The 20476-nt window shown below is 43.4% G+C and overlaps 1 protein-coding gene across 1 annotated transcript in view; it reads left to right on the top strand.

Annotated features, from left to right (window-relative positions):
* Window positions 1–6995: 6995 nt before the first annotated feature.
* Window positions 6996–20476, top strand: part of SAE1 (SUMO1 activating enzyme subunit 1) — a 38286-nt gene continuing 24805 nt past the window's right edge. Inside the window, exons 1-3 of the mRNA XM_075836053.1 lie at window positions 6996–7179; window positions 9223–9334; window positions 14592–14765. Coding sequence (XP_075692168.1) covers window positions 7001–7179; window positions 9223–9334; window positions 14592–14765 — 465 coding nt within the window. The 5' untranslated portion in view covers window positions 6996–7000. The remainder of the gene's footprint in view (window positions 7180–9222; window positions 9335–14591; window positions 14766–20476) is intronic.

Genomic DNA, 20476 nt, shown 5'->3' with positions numbered 1-20476 from the left:
GAGGAGTTAGGTTGACGTCATTCCGCAAGGCATTTCGGATGTTGTAGTTTTAAAGTTTAAGTTTGAAGGTCATGTGTGACAGCACCTGTTGGATTCGTAGCCGGCTGAAAATGGAGCTGTGCTGGAAGTTAGAAATACACGCCGACCTAAATCCCTGTGCTTGTAAATAACTACATCAATAAAATCGAAGTTATTAACCCCTTAAGGATAGGGCCAATTTGGGTTTTGAGGACAGAACATTTTCTTGATTTCTTTCCACTTTGCTCATTACTTTTTTTCATTTTGTGTTTGACATAGTTGTATTAGACGTTTTTTTGCAGGACGAGTTGTACTTTATGTAGGTGGAATTTTTGTACATTTACATTATAGTTTAATTTATATAAATATCTATTTTGGCAAAAGCGCTTGAAAAAAAGCGGTTCCGCTGCAGTTTTTATTTTATGTTTTTACAGTATGCGCTGATCATCATAAATGATGCTAGAAGTTTGACGCGCAGGTTATTGGGGTCGTGACGATAACAAATATGTGTATATAAATTTATGTTTTTAGACTTAATGTTTAATAAAGTTTTATTGTAAAAAGTTTGCATTTGTGTTCATTTAACTTTTTTTATTTTTTTTATTAATTTAACTTTTTTTTAAATCTTATAGGAGGATTTTCAATTTTGATGTTAATATTTTAACTGTATTGGACTACATATATGCCCGTACATTAGCCTGTGTATTGATAGATGGCATGTACCTAAGTATGCCCTAACAACAGGAAATATGGTCAGACAGCCTTGGGGTACTCTAATGAACCCTGGGCTGTCTGCCCATAAAATATATGTCCCTTGATGGCATCCACCCCCCCCCCCCCCACACACTCTTTCCCTTCGAATGCTGCAGCTTTGATTGCGGTATTGAAGGGGTTAACGGAGGGAATCAGGGGTTTCTTTGATCTCTGCCATGAGAGCGAGGCTGCGGCTGTGTATTACAGCCATTGCCCTGTTCTTGATCGCACGGGCACTTGTCTCCATGTGGTCGGCATGCTCGTCATAATGTAGTTTATGACGAGCATACACATTATGCATCGTCCAGCAGGTAAAGAGGACCTGTCACCTCCCCTGACATATCTGGTTTAGTAAATACTTGTATTCCTCATAATATATCAATTCTGGAAAATACTTTCTTAGAACTCTACATTGTGCCCTTCCTCTGTTATTCCTCCTAGAAATGTATGAATAAATTGGCAACTGGGTGTTTCCAGTGGGGGGTGTCCCTACACAGGCTGACAATGTCTAATCGATGCTGACGGTGTAGGGACGTCCCCTTTGACAAGGAAAATAGTAACACCCAGATGTCAATTTATTCATAAATTTCTAGGAGGAATAACAGAGGGATGGCACAGTACAGAGTTCTAAAAAAAATATGTTACAGAATTGTTATTTCATATTTCAGGAGCGGTAACAGGTCCTCTTTAACCCTGAAGGACACAGCCAATTAAATTTTTTTTTCATTTTCGTATCCTACCCACCTTTTGAAAGCCATAATTTTTTGGGCTTCTTCGTCTACATAGTCATATAAGGGCTTGTTTTGTTGCGGGACAAGTTGTAGTTTTTTTTGGCACCACTTATTGTTACATATAATGTACTAGGAAACTGGCAAAAAAATATTTGTGTGGTGAAACAAAAAAAAAAAAACACTGATTACGCCATTTTTTGGGGGTTTGGTTTCTGCAGTGTCCATCAGGCGGTAAAACCTACATGTTAACTTTATTTTACAGGTTTATATGATTGTGGCGATACTAAATTTATGTTTTTTTATGTTTTACCACTTTTCTAAAAAAAAAAATAGTTTGTCGTCATATTCTGAGAGCCATAACTTTTTTCTTTTTTGCTTATAGAGCAATGTGAAGGCTTATTTTTTGTGGGGCGAGTTGTAGTTTTCATTGGTATCATTTTGAGGTACATGTGGCTTTTTGATCACTTTTTATTAATTTGTTTTGAATAAAAGGACCATAAAACAGCAAGTGGGTGTTTTACTGTTTGTTTTTTTACGGTGTTCACCGAGCAAGTTGAATAACATTATATTGTAATAGCTCTGACTTTTACGGATGCAGCGATAACACTTAGGGGGGATTCACACGAACGTGTATTGGGTCCGTGCGGGCCGCGTGGTTTTCACGCACCACGCACAGACCAATACAAGTCTATGGGGCAGTCCGTGCTTTTTGCGCAGCGTTTGTCAGCTGCGCAAAAAGCGCGACATGCTCAATATCTCCGCGTATTTCGCGCATCACGCACCCATTGAAGTGAATGGGTGCGTGAAAACCACGCAGGTCGCACGGAAGCACTTCCGTGCGAACCGACTGAAACAGCGCACCAGCTGTCAAAAGGATGAATGTAAACAGAAAAGCACCACGTGCTTTTCTGTTTCCAAACAGCCAAATGGAGTGTCTTTGAGATGAGCGAACCCGGACAACCGAACCGAACCGAACTTCACCGGGTTCGGCCGAACTCGTTTTGGCCGAACCCGGCAAAAAAATTTCCGGTACGCGACGTCAGGAGATAGTCACTGTCCATGGTGCTGAAAGAGTTAAACTGCACCCTGGACAGTGACTTCCGATCCCAATATACATGAACGTGTAAAAAAAAAAAGAAGTTCTGACTTACCGATAACTCCCGGCTTCTTCCTCCAGTCTGACCTCCCGGGATGACAATTCAGTCCAAGTGACAGCTCCAGCCAATCACAGGCCAAGCACAGGCTGCAGCGGTCACATGGACTGCCGCGTCATCCAGGGAGGTGGGGCCCGATGTCAAGAGAGGCGCGTCACCAAGGCAACGGCCAGGAGGGAAGTTCTCGGTAAGTACGAACTTTTTCTTTTTTTTAACAGGTTTCTCGATATTGTGATCGGCATTCACTGTCGAGGGTGCTGAAAGAGTTAACCGCCGATCAGTTAACTCTTTCAGCACCCTGGACAGTGACTGACGTCGACTAGCCTCATCTCTATGATGGCGGCTGCGCGAAAATCACGCAGCCGCGCATCATTCACGGATGACACACGCAGCTGTCAAGTGGTTTTTGCGCGCGCAAAACGCAGCGTTTATTGCGCGCGCAAAAACGCAACGTTCGTCTGAATCCGCCCTTATGTTAACTTTTTTTTTTTGTTACATTACTTTAGGGAAAAAATGGGAAAAGGGTTTTTACAAAGATGGCAGACCTGGGGACCTTCATTAGGCCTCCAGGCTGCCATGACAACCATCGTCACCCCACAATCACGTTGTGGGGGGGCAAGGGCATGTCGTAAGGGGGTGGCCCCCTTACTCAAACGTCTTAGATACCGCGGTTGCGATTGCCCGCGGCAATTATAGGGTTAAACAGATGACATCAAAGTGATTTTTTATGCCGTCTGTGGCAGTGAGGTGTCGGCTGTATTAGGGCGGATTCAGACGAACGTGATTTTCATCCGTGCAGCCCGTGTGGTATTCATGCGGGTCACACGGACCTAAACAAGTCTATGGGGCAGTGCAGACAGTCCGTAAGTTTTGCTCAGCGTGAGTCCGCTGCATAAAACTCACGACATGTTCCATACTTAGGCGTTTTTCGCGCATCACGCACCCATTGAAGTCAATGGGTGCGTGAAAATCACGCATGCCCCACGGAAGCACTTCCGTGGGACGCGCGTTATTCGCGCAAAAACAGTAAAAGAATGAATGTAAACAGAAAAGCACCACGTTCTTTTCTGTTTACAAACATCCAAACAGAGTGTCATAATGATGGCGGCTGCGAGAAAAGCACGCAGCCGCGCATCCATATGAACAGGACATACGGAGCTGAGCGCGCGCAAAATGCTCACGTTCGTCTGAATCCGACCTTGCACTGAGACCTCCACCAATTGCTAAAACGAAGCGGCAGAAATGCTCGTGTGAGCGCTGAGCCACTTCGCGTCTGTTTGGCTTTTTCCGGAAATCAATGTATCGGAGTACGGACACAATAGAAAGTCTATGAGCCCGTACTCCGATACATCGGCTTTCCGGAATAAGCAGATCAGAAGCTAAGCGAATAAGCGCTCACAAGTGCTTCTACCGCTTCGTTTTAGCAATTGGTGGGGGTCTCAGTGCTCGGACCACCACCGATCAAAACTTCTAACATGTTACTATGACATGTCAGAAGTTTCTTGAACGTTTAGTTACCTTTTAAGGGTATGTTCACACGCAAACGCAAAAATGTATGAAAATACAGAGCGGTTTTCAAGGGAAAACAGCTCCTGATTTTCAGAAGTTTTTTAAGCCACTCGCGTTTTTGGAGCTGTTTTCAGTAGAGTCTATGAAAAACGGCTCCAAAAACGTCCCAAGAAGTGACTGTTGCTTTTCAAAACGCCCCGTCGGAACTGAACGCCGTATTTCCCATTGAAATCAATGTGTAGATGTTTGGATGCGTTCTGCTTCCGATTTTTAGGCCGTTTTTCGGGCGTTTACGGCAACTGTCTGCACTGCCCCATAGACTAATATAGGTCCGTGCGACGCGCGTGAAAATCACGCACGTTGCACGGACGTATATCCCGTTCGTCTGAATAAGCCCTAACAGTGTCAGTATCCACACAATCTCTCATACAGTTAGTCGTTACTTTCTGAGAAACAAAGCAAATATCACTGCTATACTAAAACAGAAAAATGGCAATATCTCCATGACAACAAAACACACCTTGGCTGTTCCTGTCGCTTCCGTTTCCTATAGGTAGATAGATCATATGTGACACCACCTCCATACAGCCGCCTGGGCCTATGGCTAAACAAGATTTTATAGCCAGACTTTTCTCCATAGAGTAAGCAGGACATAAAAATCTTATTGCAGGTCACAAGTATCAACGATTTTCAAGTGATTTTCTGAGAAAAAAAAAAGTGCCACTACTTGTGTCCGCAGCAAAAAATTGCACGTTTTTTTTTTGTTCTTTTTTTAAAACGAAACAAACCACATACTTACCCTCTGACGTCCTCAAGGCCGGCCTCCTGGGATGATGTTTTATCCCATGTGAGCCTGTGATTGGCTGCAGCAGTCACATGGGATAAAATGTCATCCCAGGAGGCCGGCCTGGATGAAGAAACACGGAATTCTGGGTAAGTATACGTTTTGTTTTTTTCTGAGTTGCCTTTTTTGCGGTGGAATCGCAGCTCCTCCGCCACAAAAAAAGCAAAATCTTTTATATGTTGCGGGTTTTACCTTCCCATTGAATTCAATGGTTAAAACCTGCAACAAAGCAGCAACGATTAAGCAAAAACAACTGACATGCTGCAGATTTAAAAAAACGCACCGCATGTCAATTTCGAAAAAAAAAAATCTGCTCGTTATTTACGCAGCGTGTGGATGAGATTTGTCCACTTTGCTGCTACTGTATTATGCTGCAGATTTTACACAATTAAATCCATTGCAGAAAATCCCCAGTATGTCCGCTACGTGTGAACTTACCCATAGGACTTTTTCGGGCAACACATCCGTGTGCTGTCCGCTTTTTTCACAGACACTACACGGACCAATAAAATTCAATGGGGCTATTCAGACATACTTATTTTAGCGTGTGTCCGTTGCGTGAAACTCACTGCATGTCCTATTTTGTTTTGGTGCATTTTTGCGCACCACGCAGCCCCTTGAAGTCAATGGGTGCGTGAAAAAAATGGACACACGGGTGACATCTGTGCGCTGTCCGTGTTTTTATACGCACCAGTTGCTAAAGAAATGACGTAAAGAACGCATGACATATACAGATGACATCCGCCCGTAAAAAAAACCGCGTTTTCTTATGTGTGAAAAACGGACACGTTCGTGTGAATCTAGCCTTAGGGCTCGTTCAGACAAGCGTAAAACTCGTCCGTGTGCTGTACGTGAAAATCACGCACAGCACACGGACCCATTGATTTCAATGGGGCAATTCACACATGCAGGAGTTTTCACGCAGCGAGTGTCCGTTGCATGAAACTCACTGCATGTCCTAAAAGAGCGTTGCGGCCCCTTAGGGTATGTGCACACACACTAATTACGTCCGTAATTGACGGATGTATTTCGGCCGCAAGTCCAGGACCGAACACAGTGCAGGGAGCCGGGCTCCTAGCATCATAGTTATGTACGATGCTAGGAGTCCCTGCCTCCCTGCAGGACAAATGTCGCGTACTGTAATCATGTTTTCAGTACGGGACAGCAGTTCCACGGAGTAGCAGGGACTCCTAGCATCGTACATAACTATGATGCTAGGAGCCGGGCTCCCTGCACTGTGTTCGGTCCGGTACTTGCGACTGAAATACGTCCGTCAATTACGGACGTAATTAGTGTGTGTGCACATACCCTTAAAGGGGATCTACAGGCATTTTATATTGATGGCCTATCCTTATGATGGGTCATCAATATCAGATCAGTGGTGGTCTGACTCCCGACAATGCCTCCGATCACCTGACTAGAGGTGAGACCCCACTGATCATAAAGTGATGGCACATTCTTGAGATATGTCATCACTTTATAAGATTGGGATAACCCTTTAACATAGAAAAAAAACAAGTCTACCTGTAAATAATTGTTAAAAGTAGGCAAGTCTAGTCACATGTTATTACACTGGTGTTAATGTGCACAACAATCTCAGCAGCAATGAATAGCTCAGGTACCACGTGCAGGGCATCTGGGGCCAAATCTGTCCCTAATCACAATTTGGGGAAGGATTTGCACAATAGAAAAATTAGACCTTGCAGTGCTCAGCACTGCCGGCAGAGGACGCCACCAGGAACAGGTTTATCACCCCCTGACACTGAGATTTTTGGGCTTCCAGCCCTAATCTACAAGGAACAAAAGGGACTAACAGATAAAAAACGAAGGCATTTATTGGGTAAAAAAAAAATAAATAAATCGCCTATACTTTTCATCAGATCGGTCAGTATGACAATCTCCCTATACACGGAACAACTCCTGCACCCCAATCAGAACGCGCCAGGAAGTCACATGACGCAGAGAGGAAAGGGCGGGCAGGAGACGGTCACATGGTCCGGCAGGCGGGTAGTGACGTATATTGGCCCCGCCTCCTGTTGTCGTCCATTCATTCGGAGTGTGTGGACCGGGAAAAAAAAATGGTGGAGAAGGAGGAGGCGGTGATCAGTGAGGAGGAGGCCGCGCAGTATGACCGGCAGATCCGCCTCTGGGGGCTGGAGGCTCAGAGGAGGTGATTATAGATGTATACTTGTCGCCGGGTGTAGTAGACACATGGGTGGTTGTGCTGTGCATTGTGTGATGTGCTCCAGTGTGTTCCTCTACTTCTAGTAGACAATTCTTATTACACCAGGTTTCTTATACTCGCATATATTCTGGCCTCCCTATTTAAAGGGGTATTCCATCCATTATTCTCTATAATATGTTGTATTGGTGGCACTCCGACTCCTGCTACTTCTTCCCACCACACGTATGTTCAGCCACCGCGCCATACAACTCCACCCACTGCGGATGTGCTAGAGTTGAGGGGCTAGGTTGCTCCCAGTGTTTAGACCCCGCGGATCTAACGAATATCACCTATCCCATTGACAGGTGACGGATGCCGGAATACCCCTTTAAATAGTTTCTATAGATTGCAGAGAGTCATCACGTCTAGTCGGCGCCTTGAAATGAATGGCGCGTTAAAATAAATAAGAATACTCGCATGTCCTGGTTGTTAATAAATAAAAGGGTCTCCAGGAATCTAAATATATATATGTATTTATTGGGGTGCCTACCTCGACCGATCGCAGATGGCGGGGGGAGGAGGATCGGGTAGTTGGATTTCAGCATTCCCGATCCTTTTGTTCTCAGGGAAGATCAGCTGCGGCCAGAGGTGTCGTTTAGCAGTTTACTCCCCTTTCCCCATTTATAATATCTGCCGAGCTGACTGTGTGTGGGGGGGGGGATCGGGGGGATAGCGTTAGGCCGACAGCGATCTAATGTGTATGATCCGGCTTAGGTATGTGTGCACAACGCGTTATGATGTGGTTTTTGGTTTTAGGACTGCATGAAAAAAAATAAAAATTGTCACATGACCACATCATGACACGTACCCGTGGACCAGTAGATTACAAATTTAGACCACGATACCACTAAAAATGTGCAAGTGTCCTCTCCTCCAATCTCCACACGTGCTTGTCCATATGTGTATGTATGTAGATCCCATACCAAAAAGGTTGTCGCTCCCTACTAAATATTGACTGGGTGCTGAGCTTGCTTGACAGTCCTTCAATACGTTGCAGTGGCTGCCTAGCAACAGGCTCCGCCGCTAACGGTGACCACACAGGATCTCCATTGTCTTGTGGGGACTACCTTCTAGGTAAGGCTCTGTTCACACTTTAGTGATGCTTGTTGCTGCGGTGCCACCAGCCCTTCCACCCACTGCAGGGAATTCTGGCCACCCGTTTTCAGAGCGGTTTTGAAAAATATTAGAAAGTGTGTGTGTGTGTGTGTGTGTGTGTGTGTGTGTGTGTGTGTGTGTGTGTGTGTGTGTGTGTGTGTGTGTGTATATATACACACACGTGGGCTTTGTTTTTGATAATAAATTAAATATACATTGAAATTCCTTTAATCTGGCATTTGATAATCCAGAAAGTCTCAGACTCCTGCACTTGTTTCCAGCACTGGCCTGCAGTGTAAGGGCTCATTCATACGAGCGTCAATCAACGTGTCAAACAACGGCCGTCACACGGACTCACGTATTTCAATGGGGCCGTTCACACGACTGTTGTTTAAACAGAGCGAGTGAAGGGTCCGTGAAAAAAAAAAGGACATGTCCAATTTTGTTGAGCTTCACGCATCCCTCCGTAGACTCTACTCTATGGGGGAGGCACGATTACGCCTCCCGCGCGTGTGCACCTCGGATGTGAAAAACGGCCGTTGGCCACGTTCGTGTGAATGTAGCGTAATGTGGAATTGCACAAGGAGCAGAAGTCTGAACAGAGGAAACTAAATAAGTTTTATATTTCAATTTCAACATTTTATTTTCTTCCTAAAAGTTTTATACCCTGACGTGGTGGTTTTCATATCATTTTCTTTGATCATCCATGAATCCAAAGTATCTAAAAATCTGACACTTATTGGGTCCCACTGATGCCGGTCTGGAGGAGTTTTGCCGTACGGGAAGCAGTCGTCTGGGTTTATGCAAAGATTTGCTACTAATAGAATATCCCATAGGACTGATATTTATTGTCTGTAATCCTCACGATAAAGTCTTCTTTCTTCTCCTCCGCAGACTTAGAACATCGAAAGTCCTCCTGGTTGGGCTGCGGGGACTGGGCGCTGAAGTGGCCAAGAATCTCATCTTGGCAGGAGTGAAGGGGCTGACGATGATGGATCATCAGGAGGTGGGGGAGGAGTGCAGCAATAATGATATGATTTATTACAGCAGCCAGTATTCCGCTCACACTATGCAGTACAGAACCTCCCGCTTTTAGACTTGCGATTTTCACAATGTAACCTGCGCTATTCGGCGTTTTACCAAAATCTTGAAGTATCAATGATTTACAGGATCGGTATTCTGATCGCTGGGACCTCCGCCGATCGTGAGTGTGGGGGTCCCGCTGTGAGAAGGAGCTTGAATGGAGCGGTGGTCGAGCATCCGCCCGCCGTTACATTCAATTTCTATGAGAATGATGGAAAGAGCCGAGCCCTGTACTCATCTGTTTCCGTCATTTCCATAGACATTGAATGGAGCGGCAGCGCGCGTGATCGACCAGCGCTCCACAAATGGGGGGGGGGGGGGCGGCGGCTCAGGACTCCATTTGTCAGAATCGGTTGGGGTCCCAGCAATCCTAAACTTATCACCTATCTTAAGGATAGGAGATACTTTATGATTCTGGGACAACCCCTATTATTAAAGGGAAGGTCCACCTGTTATGAGTCTGCTGGTATTTTAGGAAGTTGCATGTACATTTTCCTGATCTACTCCTATTATGAGGGTAGGAGTAATGGAGGACGACCTCTCTGTGGAAATTAAATGTCAAGCCGCTGCTTTCTCCACCCGGTGCTATCAGTAAATCTGTGTGTCTCGTTCGGCTGACAGCTACAGTTGCAAGAAAAAGTAAGTGAACCCTTTGGAATTAGGCTGGGTTCACACGACCTATTTTCAGACGCAAACGAGGCGTATTATGCCTCGTTTTACGTCTGAAAATACGGCTACAATACGTCGGCAAACATCTGCCCATTCATTTGAATGGGTTTGCCGACGACCTGTCATTTACGTGTCGTCGTTTGACAGCTGTCAAGCGACGACGCGTAAAAATACAGCCTCGTCAAAGAAGTGCAGGACACTTATATACATTATATGCAGGACACTTATATACATTATATGCAGGACACTTATATACATTATATGCTGGACACTTATATACATTATATGCTGGACACTTATATACATTATATGCAGGACACTTATATATATTATAGCAGGACACTTATATACATTATATGCAGGACACTTATATACATTATATGCAGGACACTTATATACATTATATGCGGGACACTTATATACATTATATGCAGGACACTTATATACATTATATGCAGGACACTTATATACATTATATGCAGGACACTTATATACATTATATGCAGGACACTTATATACATTATATGCAGGACACTTATATACATTATATGCTGGACACTTATATACATTATATGCTGGACACTTATATACATTATATGCAGGACACTTATATATATTATAGCAGGACACTTATATACATTATATGCAGGACACTTATATACATTATATGCAGGACACTTATATACATTATATGCAGGACACTTATATACATTATATGCTGGACACTTATATACATTATATGCTGGACACTTATATACATTATATGCTGGACACTTATATACATTATATGCAGGACACTTATATACATTATATGCAGGACACTTATATACATTATATGCGGGACACTTATATACATTATATGCGGGACACTTATATACATTATATGCGGGACACTTATATACATTATATGCGGGACACTTATATACATTATATGCAGGACACTTATATACATTATATGCTGGACACTTATATACATTATATGCAGGACACTTATATACATTATATGCAGGACACTTATATACATTATATGCGGGACACTTATATACATTATATGCGGGACACTTATATACATTATATGCAGGACACTTATATACATTATATGCGGGACACTTATATACATTATATGCGGGACACTTATATACATTATATGCAGGGCACTTATACATTATATGCGGGACACTTATATACATTATATGCAGGACACTTATATACATTATATGCTGGACACTTATATACATTATATGCAGGACACTTATATACATTATATGCGGGACACTTATATACATTATATGCGGGACACTTATATATATTATATGCGGGACACTTATATACATTATATGCAGGACACTTATATACATTATATGCAGGACACTTATATACATTATATGCAGGACACTTATATACATTATATGCAGGACACTTATATACATTATATGCGGGACACTTCTATACATTATATGCGGGACACTTATATATATTATATGCGGGACACTTATATACATTATATGCAGGGCACTTATATACATTATATGCCGGACACTTATATACATTATATGCGGGACACTTATATATATTATATGCGGGACACTTATATACATTATATGCGGGACACTTATATACATTATATGCGGGACACTTCTATACATTATATGCGGGACACTTATATACATTATATGCGGGACACTTATATACATTATATGCGGGACACTTATATACATTATATGCGGGACACTTATATACATTATATGCGGGACACTTATATATATTATATGCAGGGCACTTATATACATTATATGCCGGACACTTATATACATTATATGCAGGACACTTATATACATTATATGCAGGACACTTCTTTCAGACGTAATTTGAGCCGTTCTTCATTGAACTCAATGAAGAGCAGCTCAAAATTTACGGCTGTCAGAGAAGCCTCGCAAAATGCGAGGAGGAGCATTTACGTCTGAAACGAGGCAGCTGTTTTCTCCTGAAAACAGTCTGTCATTTCAGACGTAAAAGACAGTTCACGTGTGCACATACCCTTACCTGGATTTCTGCCTTGATAATAAATGGTCTGATTTATCTAAACACAATCTAAATAAACGAATAACACACAAAGAGTTGTACCGTTCACGTCTTTTATTGAACGCATTGAGTGAACGTCCTGCGTAGCCTTTTCCAGATTCATGCACCTCTATAACACGTCTACTGAGGTCTTCTGAGAAGTGTTTTCCTCAAGGCATGGTTCACACTAACCAATTTTTCTTGAGAAGGACAGACTTGTCAGTAACCAATTTTGGCAAAGCACCTGTGAAACCCACACTTCTAATCCCATCTCCGTAATTGAAACACCTTTTTGCCAATTAACTTTTTGGGAAGTCATTAACACAAAGGTTCACTTACTTTTTCCCTCTACAGTGTGGATGTTCACTCGTGCTCAATAAGACGTAAAAAGTACAACTGTTCAGATAACAATCAGACTGCGTTTTCATAGTAATCGGCAGAAATTCCGATAATTCTAAAGGGTTCACTTACTTTTTCTTCCTCCTTGGCCGAACGTGCATATGGACTTAATAGGGAGAGGGGTATAAGCTGCTGCCAGACACTTTTGACAGCGGCTTATCTCTCGTGAGAGCAAAGGATCGGGAATCCAAACCCTGCACGTTTTTAGAAATAATGTATTTCATGGCGCCAAAAAGGATGGGCAACAATGTAATACACGGCCGCACCAAGTCCTGGGACGGAATCACTCTGCAGCGACTCCGCTCTGGGAACTAGAGGGGTTTAATAAGTAGGGGACCACAATAAGACTTGGACGGGGGTTATTCATTAAAGGGGTTTGCCCATCAGGGACATTTATGACATATCCACAGGATATGCCATATATGTCAGATAGATGCGGGTCCCACCTCTGGCACCTGCACCGATCCCTAGAATGGGGCCACTTACTCTCTGTTCTACCATTTCTCGGTTCCCGCTGCCTCCCAGGCCACTTCGTCATTTCCGACCATGTAATCAGGAAGTGGCCGGGAGGCAGCGGGAACCGAGAAATGGTAGAACGGGGTTTAGGGGGCCCCATTCTAGTGATAGGTGTGGGACCCGCATCGATCTGACATCCATGGCATATCCTGCGGATATGCCACAAATGTCCCTTATGGGTAAACCCCTATAAAAGCATTGTACAATTATTGCTATATATGCAGCAGATATGGAAAGATGGCTGCATTGCACTGTCTGTGTACATAAATTTTGCCACAAGGGGGCACTCTTAGTCTTCAGTAGTAATCATAGTAGACTACAGTAAAAGTAGCCTGGCTTTTACATTGAATATTAGAAGATTGCATAATCAGCAATTCCCTAATATTTTGTTGATAATGGAACCCCTCCTAGTAGCAGATCCAAAAATAGGGCAGGAAAGAAAACGTAAAATTCCTCGTGGCTTCCTGTGCTTTTACAATATTGTATAATGAGTCCCATAGGCAAAAATTCCCTCTGCTTTTCCTTTCGTAGAAACTTTATTTTGGAAGCTATTTCATGTTTGGCCATACCGGCCGTCGACATGTTGCCAATCACCTGATGCATTGAAAATGGGTGTCCATGCTGATAATCTGTGTGTCTGATAACTAACTCCCCTTATAGAAATGGGGGGGGGGGGGGGTAGCCTAGAAGACACACTTTCTTGGGGGGGTTGAATTTTTTTAGCATGTTTTTTTAAAGCGGTCTGTCCTGGTATGATTATCTTTTGGCCATTTTGGAGTACGTATAACTTGGCGAATAACATTTTTATGATTGTACTTTTATAAGACTTCAGAGTCCTTATGTATTCCAATTCAGTCTAGCCTGTCAATATAAAGCCTAAGGCACGATTTATTGGGCACCTACCAATGGCAGACCTCAGGGGTTTTCTTAGGCTTTTGACTGCCATAGAAACCCATAAGCCCCTGTAATTCCGTTGCAGGGTGCACCAATGGGGTGACAGAGAGAGCCTCCCTATTGACCATAGCAGGATGGTAGTCGGACACAGCCGCCTCCTGCTGGTCACCACTATGGCGTAACATTATGCGAAAATGAGCAGCTTGCTGCGACGTACCATCATGGGGTAGGAAGGGGTTAAAGGTATATTAACACATTATGATCCAAATGTAATTATTAGAAATGACAAAATGTATGATTGTGAACGTGCGCTTTTAATTCTGGTCCTACCCTTCTGATAGGCCATCAACATTTGATTGGTGGGTGTCCGACCTCCAGCACCCACGCTGATCAGCTGAATGGGACTTGCTGGAGCGTTACGTTCCCTTCAACGTTTACCCAGGCACAGTGTGGTACATGTGGTTGTGGCTGTGCCTGGTACCGCAGCTCACACCAGATCAGTTGATGATTAACTGGGGAGCCGGGAGTAGGACCCCCTCAATTTAGATTATTGATGGCTTATTCTACCGATAGGTCATTGTAATCTCATTGGCTATGATTGCAGCATGTGTGTGTATATTAACCGCAAATTGTAACGTCAGGTCTCTGAGGAGGATTCACGCGCTCAGTTCCTGATCCCAACTGCATCTCCTAATCGTAACAGAGCGGAAGCTTCTCTGGAGCGCGCGCAAAATCTCAATCCGATGGTAGAAGTGACCGTGAATAAAGACAACGTTGAGGAGAAAGGAGAAGACTTCTTTAAGGATTTTGATGCAGTGAGTATAATCTAATTGTATCAGAGTAAGATCGGAGATTTGTATAGGCGCTGTCTGCTTTGGACCACCCCTCTTTATAAGCCCTCTTAGAACAGAGAGCCAACGCCTGGCCGGTACTGGTGACGCCCAAGTAATAAACAAATTCTTATTGATTTCAGTGATTTATTACCACTGCAGGGAAAGTGAGCGCTTGCTGAGCAGTTCCCCCTCTTGCTGGACCAGCTTTGGACAATCCCTTTTTGTTGGAACAGTCTCCAGATGATGAGCTAGTCACAGGTTATCGGTGGGACCCCACCTAGCTGTAATGATGGCAACTGATGGCAAGTGTTCAATTCCCCTGCAGTATTTACGGGAAGGTGTCCGGGCCGTAAAAAGCAGCGCAAAAAATAGGACATGTCCTATATTTTGCTTTTTACGGACCGTGCTCCCATACTTCATGGGCAGTGATTACGAGCACGGCCGCGTGCATGAGGCCTTCATGATGACAACCCCTGTCCATATGCCTGATTAGTGCATATAGATATTATAGGAGGAGGTCCGCTGCTCCGGACCACCTACTATGACCCAGAATGCAGAGCTGCTCTGTGACGGCAGTTCCTGATTCGGCAGATCTGGCATGTCCGTGCATTACTTGGAAATGAATGGTCAGATGCGGTTTCCTCTAGTGCTAACAGTTGATCGTCAGGGTCAAAGAAGTAGGACCAGTGGTGATCTGCTGATCCCTTGGTCGCCTTTTATATGAAAAAAGGGTTATCCTCCCTGCAGTGTGTTTGGTCCGGGACTTGCGGCCAAAATACGTTCCGTCCTTTACTGACCGAACATGCTCGTGTGAATCCAGCCTTACAAGCAACATCCCCTCCCCTATGGCTGTCGGGTAAAGTAAACAGAATCTTGCATACTGTTGGCCGTGCAGGGCTTACTGAGTCTGATCTCCCTTTTTTGCAGAATCGACTCCACTTGTAAAGCAACTGATTTAGCTTATAGGCAGCAATGGACAAAATCCTGAAGACTTTAGAAGCCTGTTAGGCTGGCTTCACATATATCAGTTGCGCCCAGACAGTTGTTTGTAGCCTGAGCCGGACACCACTGATGGCGTCCAAAACCGGCCAGAAAAACGCTGCATGCAACGCTCTTCTATCCGGCGTACGTAGACATCCGGCGTTAAAATAAATGCAACTGATGCCTGAAATGATCCCATAGGAAGCACGCCGGATATATGGTAACAGGGCCTTATTCCGCTCGCGTCCTGGCAATAAGAACTCTCATAGACGTCATTACTCATTTCTAGCTGCATTGACCACATAGCTCCTGGGATTTATCCCAACCTGCGAATGGGTTTATATTTTGGCATTGCGGTAGATAAGACTTCCTAATATAACCGGGTTCACGAGTTGTAACCCTTAAAAGATGCAACGAAAAGTTCATTTAAAATATGAGGAAAATAATCCCTCTGTGCACGTGCGGTCCCTGTGTCGTGAGAGAACAATGGTAGCTGCTGGTTGTTATGAGAGGAAGCACCATTTTCCGAGTCCGCGCCGTACAAGTGTTGACAGGGACGTCTTTCTTCATAATAAAAGCTCCCTCTCCCTTTTTCAGTCGAGTGCCAGATTTTTGTGTCTAGGAGGAAGCAGAGAGGAACAACAGGAAGCTGCTTGGGGGGGACAAGGGTTATATTTTGTGTGTGCCCGAATAGTACAAGAAGCGCTCCTCCTATCTTGATTGTGTTTAACAATATCCAGAAGCTCAATGCACACAATAGTGGGGGCTGGAGCTCTCAAACCTTTGTGGTCCCCACCACAGCGTACATGTTCGTTTCTTGCAGGATGCACAGGCCCACAAATGTGTATATAATGTAAGGGCCCTTTTACACGGGCCAAACGAGCGTTCACAAAACTCTCCTTCCCGATCATTGCCCTTTGCAAATAGCGCAACGATCAGCTGATGAACTAGCAAACGCTCGTTCATCGGCTGACTTGTATTGTTTAGGCAGCATAAAATATTATCGTTGTCGGAAGCACGCGGGAGACGCGCTGCCGACCTGAGAGAAATGTATGGGGACGAGCGATCGGAGTAACGAGCACTCGTCCCCATACATAGCTGCTTGTGAAAGGAGCAAACGACCGCCGATCAACGAGCTGTCTCGACGATTGGTGCTTGTTTACACGGCCATGGACGGGCTGTGGAAGAGGATTTTAACATGTTTAGCTTTTAAAAGAATCTTACAGTATAAATAGAGATGTACATTAGTATCTTTTTTAAGTACATGACCTGTGCCGAGCCTGGGTTACAGTCTGTCCGCTCTGTTGGTTGCTATTGGAATCAGTCAACAAGCTTGTCGGCAGACACACCCCTGACACTGGAGATGACGTAATAAACATGAGCAAATTTTTCTTGCACGATTTATCAAATGGTTCATGATTTGTCAGCTATTATGGTTCAGTGGGTTCATCGATTTTGCCATGTTTAAGATTCGCTTTTAATTTAAGAGATTAAAATTGAAACGATAAGACGCTGATCTTCTCTATCCCCTCTACATACAGTAAGGGTGTGTTCACATCTGCGTTCAGGTTCTCCGTTGATCTGCTTCAGCATAAGATCAGAACAACGAAAAACCGGAGCCACTGGATCCGTTGCGACGGCGCCTGAATTATACCTGAATTATAAAATGAAACCTTCATACTAAACCCCCCCCCCCCCCCCCCGTATCCATTTTGCATGAAGGCACCTGTGTGTATAAAGCGTTCTTTGTTTTAGTAATAAAAAAAAAAATGCGTAAGTATTCATGTTTGTAGCTAAAATCGATCATTTATGGTGACAGTCAGTGGATGAAAATGTCATTTCTGACTGACCTGTTCATGCATCAGAAATGTTAACAATTCTTCTCTAGCGATAATCGTTCACTCTACTTAATCTTGTTTTAAAGCCAAGGGTTATATGAGGTTTTCAAAAGCTCCAAATGGGCAGGTCAAAATTTAACGCTTCTGTCTCCCAACAGCAGAAGTTTGGGCACCATTGGGTAATCTCCATGTACATGAGATACACCATCGATAATCTCATGCCTACTGCCAGCTTAAAGGCTATGTACACCTTTGAGTGTTTTTTTTTTTTTAAATGTCTATCAGTGTGTTTGGTGCAACTTTCTAAATATTTTTTTCATTAAATAATATTTACAATTTTTGAGATACAGCTGCTTTGTATCTTGTATACAGAGCAGCTGTATCTAGCACTGATTCCTGAAACTGTCAGGTCAGCGAGACTGACGGGTTCAGTGTCAGCGTGTCCTGCGTGTCCACCTGTTATCGATCACATCTTTTATGTTATGAACTTGGGTGTGATCTGTAACAGTGCCGCTGAACTGACGGATTCAGGTTTCATCTCTAGATACAGCTGCTCTGTATACAGAATACAAAGCAGCTGTGTCTCAAAAAGTAAAAATTATTTTTAATAAAAAGGTTTTAGAAGGTTGCAACAAACACAATGATACACTTTTTTACATATATAACAAAAAAAAGTTTCAGAGGTGTACATAGCCTTTAACCCCTTCACGCACCAGGACATCCCGGTACTTCCTGTTGCAGGGGGAGAAGTATGGGTCGCGATCATGCACTTGACCGTGCTCCATATGGTGCAGGTGTCAGCAGTGTATCACCGCTGACACCCGGGACTAGCGGGCAGGAACAGCAATCGCGATGTTCCTGGCCATTTAACACCTCAAATTCTGCAGTCAATCTGACCGCACTATCTGAGGCGTTGAAAAGAGGTGGCGGCCCCCTCCGACAGCTGTTCGCCCCCCTAGCAACGCGATCGGGGGTGCCGATGGTTGTCATGGCAGCCCAGTGGCCTAATGCAGGGCTTAAAGAGGCTCTGTCACCAGATTTTGCAACCCCTATCTGCTATTGCAGCAGATAGGCGCTGCAATGTAGATTACAGTAACGTTTTTATTTTTAAAAAAACGAGCATTTTTGGCCAAGTTATGACCATTTTTGTAGTTATGCAAATGAGGCTTGCAAAAGTCCAAGTGGGTGTGTTTAAAAGTAAAAGTCCAAGTGGGCGTGTATTATGTGCGTACATCGGGGCGTTTTTAATACTTTCACTAGCTGGGCGCTCTGATGAGAAGTAACATCCTCTTCTCTTCAGAACGCCCAGCTTCTGACAGTGCAGATCTGTGACGTCACTCACAGGTCCTGCATCGTGACGGCCACATCGGCACCAGAGGCTACAGTTGATTCTGCAGCAGCATCAGCGTTTGCAGGTAAGATCGACTTACCTGCAAACGCTGATGCTGCTGCAGAATCAACTGTAGCCTCTGGTGCCGATGTGGCCGTCACGATGCAGGACCTGTGAGTGACGTCACAGATCTGCACTGTCAGAAGCTGGGCGTTCTGAAGAGAAGAGGATGTTACTTCTCATCAGAGCGCCCAGCTAGTGAAAGTATTAAAAACGCCCCGATGTACGCACATAATACACGCCCACTTGGACTTTTACTTTTAAACACACCCACTTGGACTTTTGCAAGCCTCATTTGCATAACTACAAAAATGGTCATAACTTGGCCAAAAATGCTCGTTTTTTTAAAAATAAAAACGTTACTGTAATCTACATTGCAGCGCCTATCTGCTGCAATAGCAGATAGGGGTTGCAAAATCTGGTGACAGAGCCTCTTTAACAAAAGCCTATAAAACTGACTTTACACTGCAATATTGCTGTATATTGTACCAGCGATCTAACGATCGCTGGTTCAAGTCCCCTAGGGGGACTAATAGAATGTGTAAAAAAAAAAAAAAAATGTAATAAGTGAAAAAAAAATTAAAAGTTCAAACAAAAACCTTTTCTCATTTTTTCTCTAAAGTAATTTTAAAAATAAAAAAAGCAAACCAAATTCATATCTCTGCGTCCGTAAAAGTCTGAACTATGGCATTATTTAATGGGCACGGTGAACGCCATAAAAAATGAAACATTTAACATTTTTTGGACAAGTCAACTTAGCTCTAAAAAGAGTCATAAAAAGGGTAGTTTTTATGGGTATTATTTTTTGGTCCTCAATCCACGAAAAAATAAAAAAGTTATGGCTCTCAGAATGTCGTGAAACAAAACAATTTTTTTGAAACAAAGTTTTTGTTTTTTCAAAGTAGTAAAATATGAACAAACCTATATAGATTTGGTATCGCCATAATCACATTGAGCCACAGAATAAAATTATGTTGTCGTTTTTACCGCACGATGAAAACCGTAAAAATGAAACCTAAAAAAAACAATGGAGGAATTATTTTTTTCTAATTTTAGCCTGAAAATAAATGTTTTTTTTCAGTTTCCCAGTACATTATATGGTACTTTAAATTGTACAAATAGAAACTACAACTCCTCCCGCAAAAAATAAGCCCTCACACCATGGAAAAATAAAGGAGCTATGACTCTTGGAAGGCGGGGAGTGAAAAATGTAACTCAAAAAACGGCTCAATCCTTAAGAGGTTAAGGAGTATCTGTTCTCAAATTGCTCGGGCAATGGTCATATAGAGGCCACAGTGACTTTTAAGTTGCCAGTAGCCCTGGGCTAGCAATGGAAAACAATGAATTTGTTTATAAAATCGAAGTCTTCGCATCTATGTGGAGTTACTCCCTTCTGTGAGTCTCCCACGTACTCCATGTTTTACCCGCGTCTGTGAGTGACTCTACCTCTTGTGTTGCCGTCATTGATCATCGCTTGGTTTTGT

This window comes from Rhinoderma darwinii, chromosome 8 (genome assembly GCF_050947455.1).
Source record: "Rhinoderma darwinii isolate aRhiDar2 chromosome 8, aRhiDar2.hap1, whole genome shotgun sequence".
Taxonomy (NCBI): Eukaryota; Metazoa; Chordata; class Amphibia; order Anura; family Rhinodermatidae; genus Rhinoderma; species Rhinoderma darwinii.
Note: the sequence above shows the minus strand (reverse complement) of the source record. Positions and strands in the feature narration are given on the sequence as shown.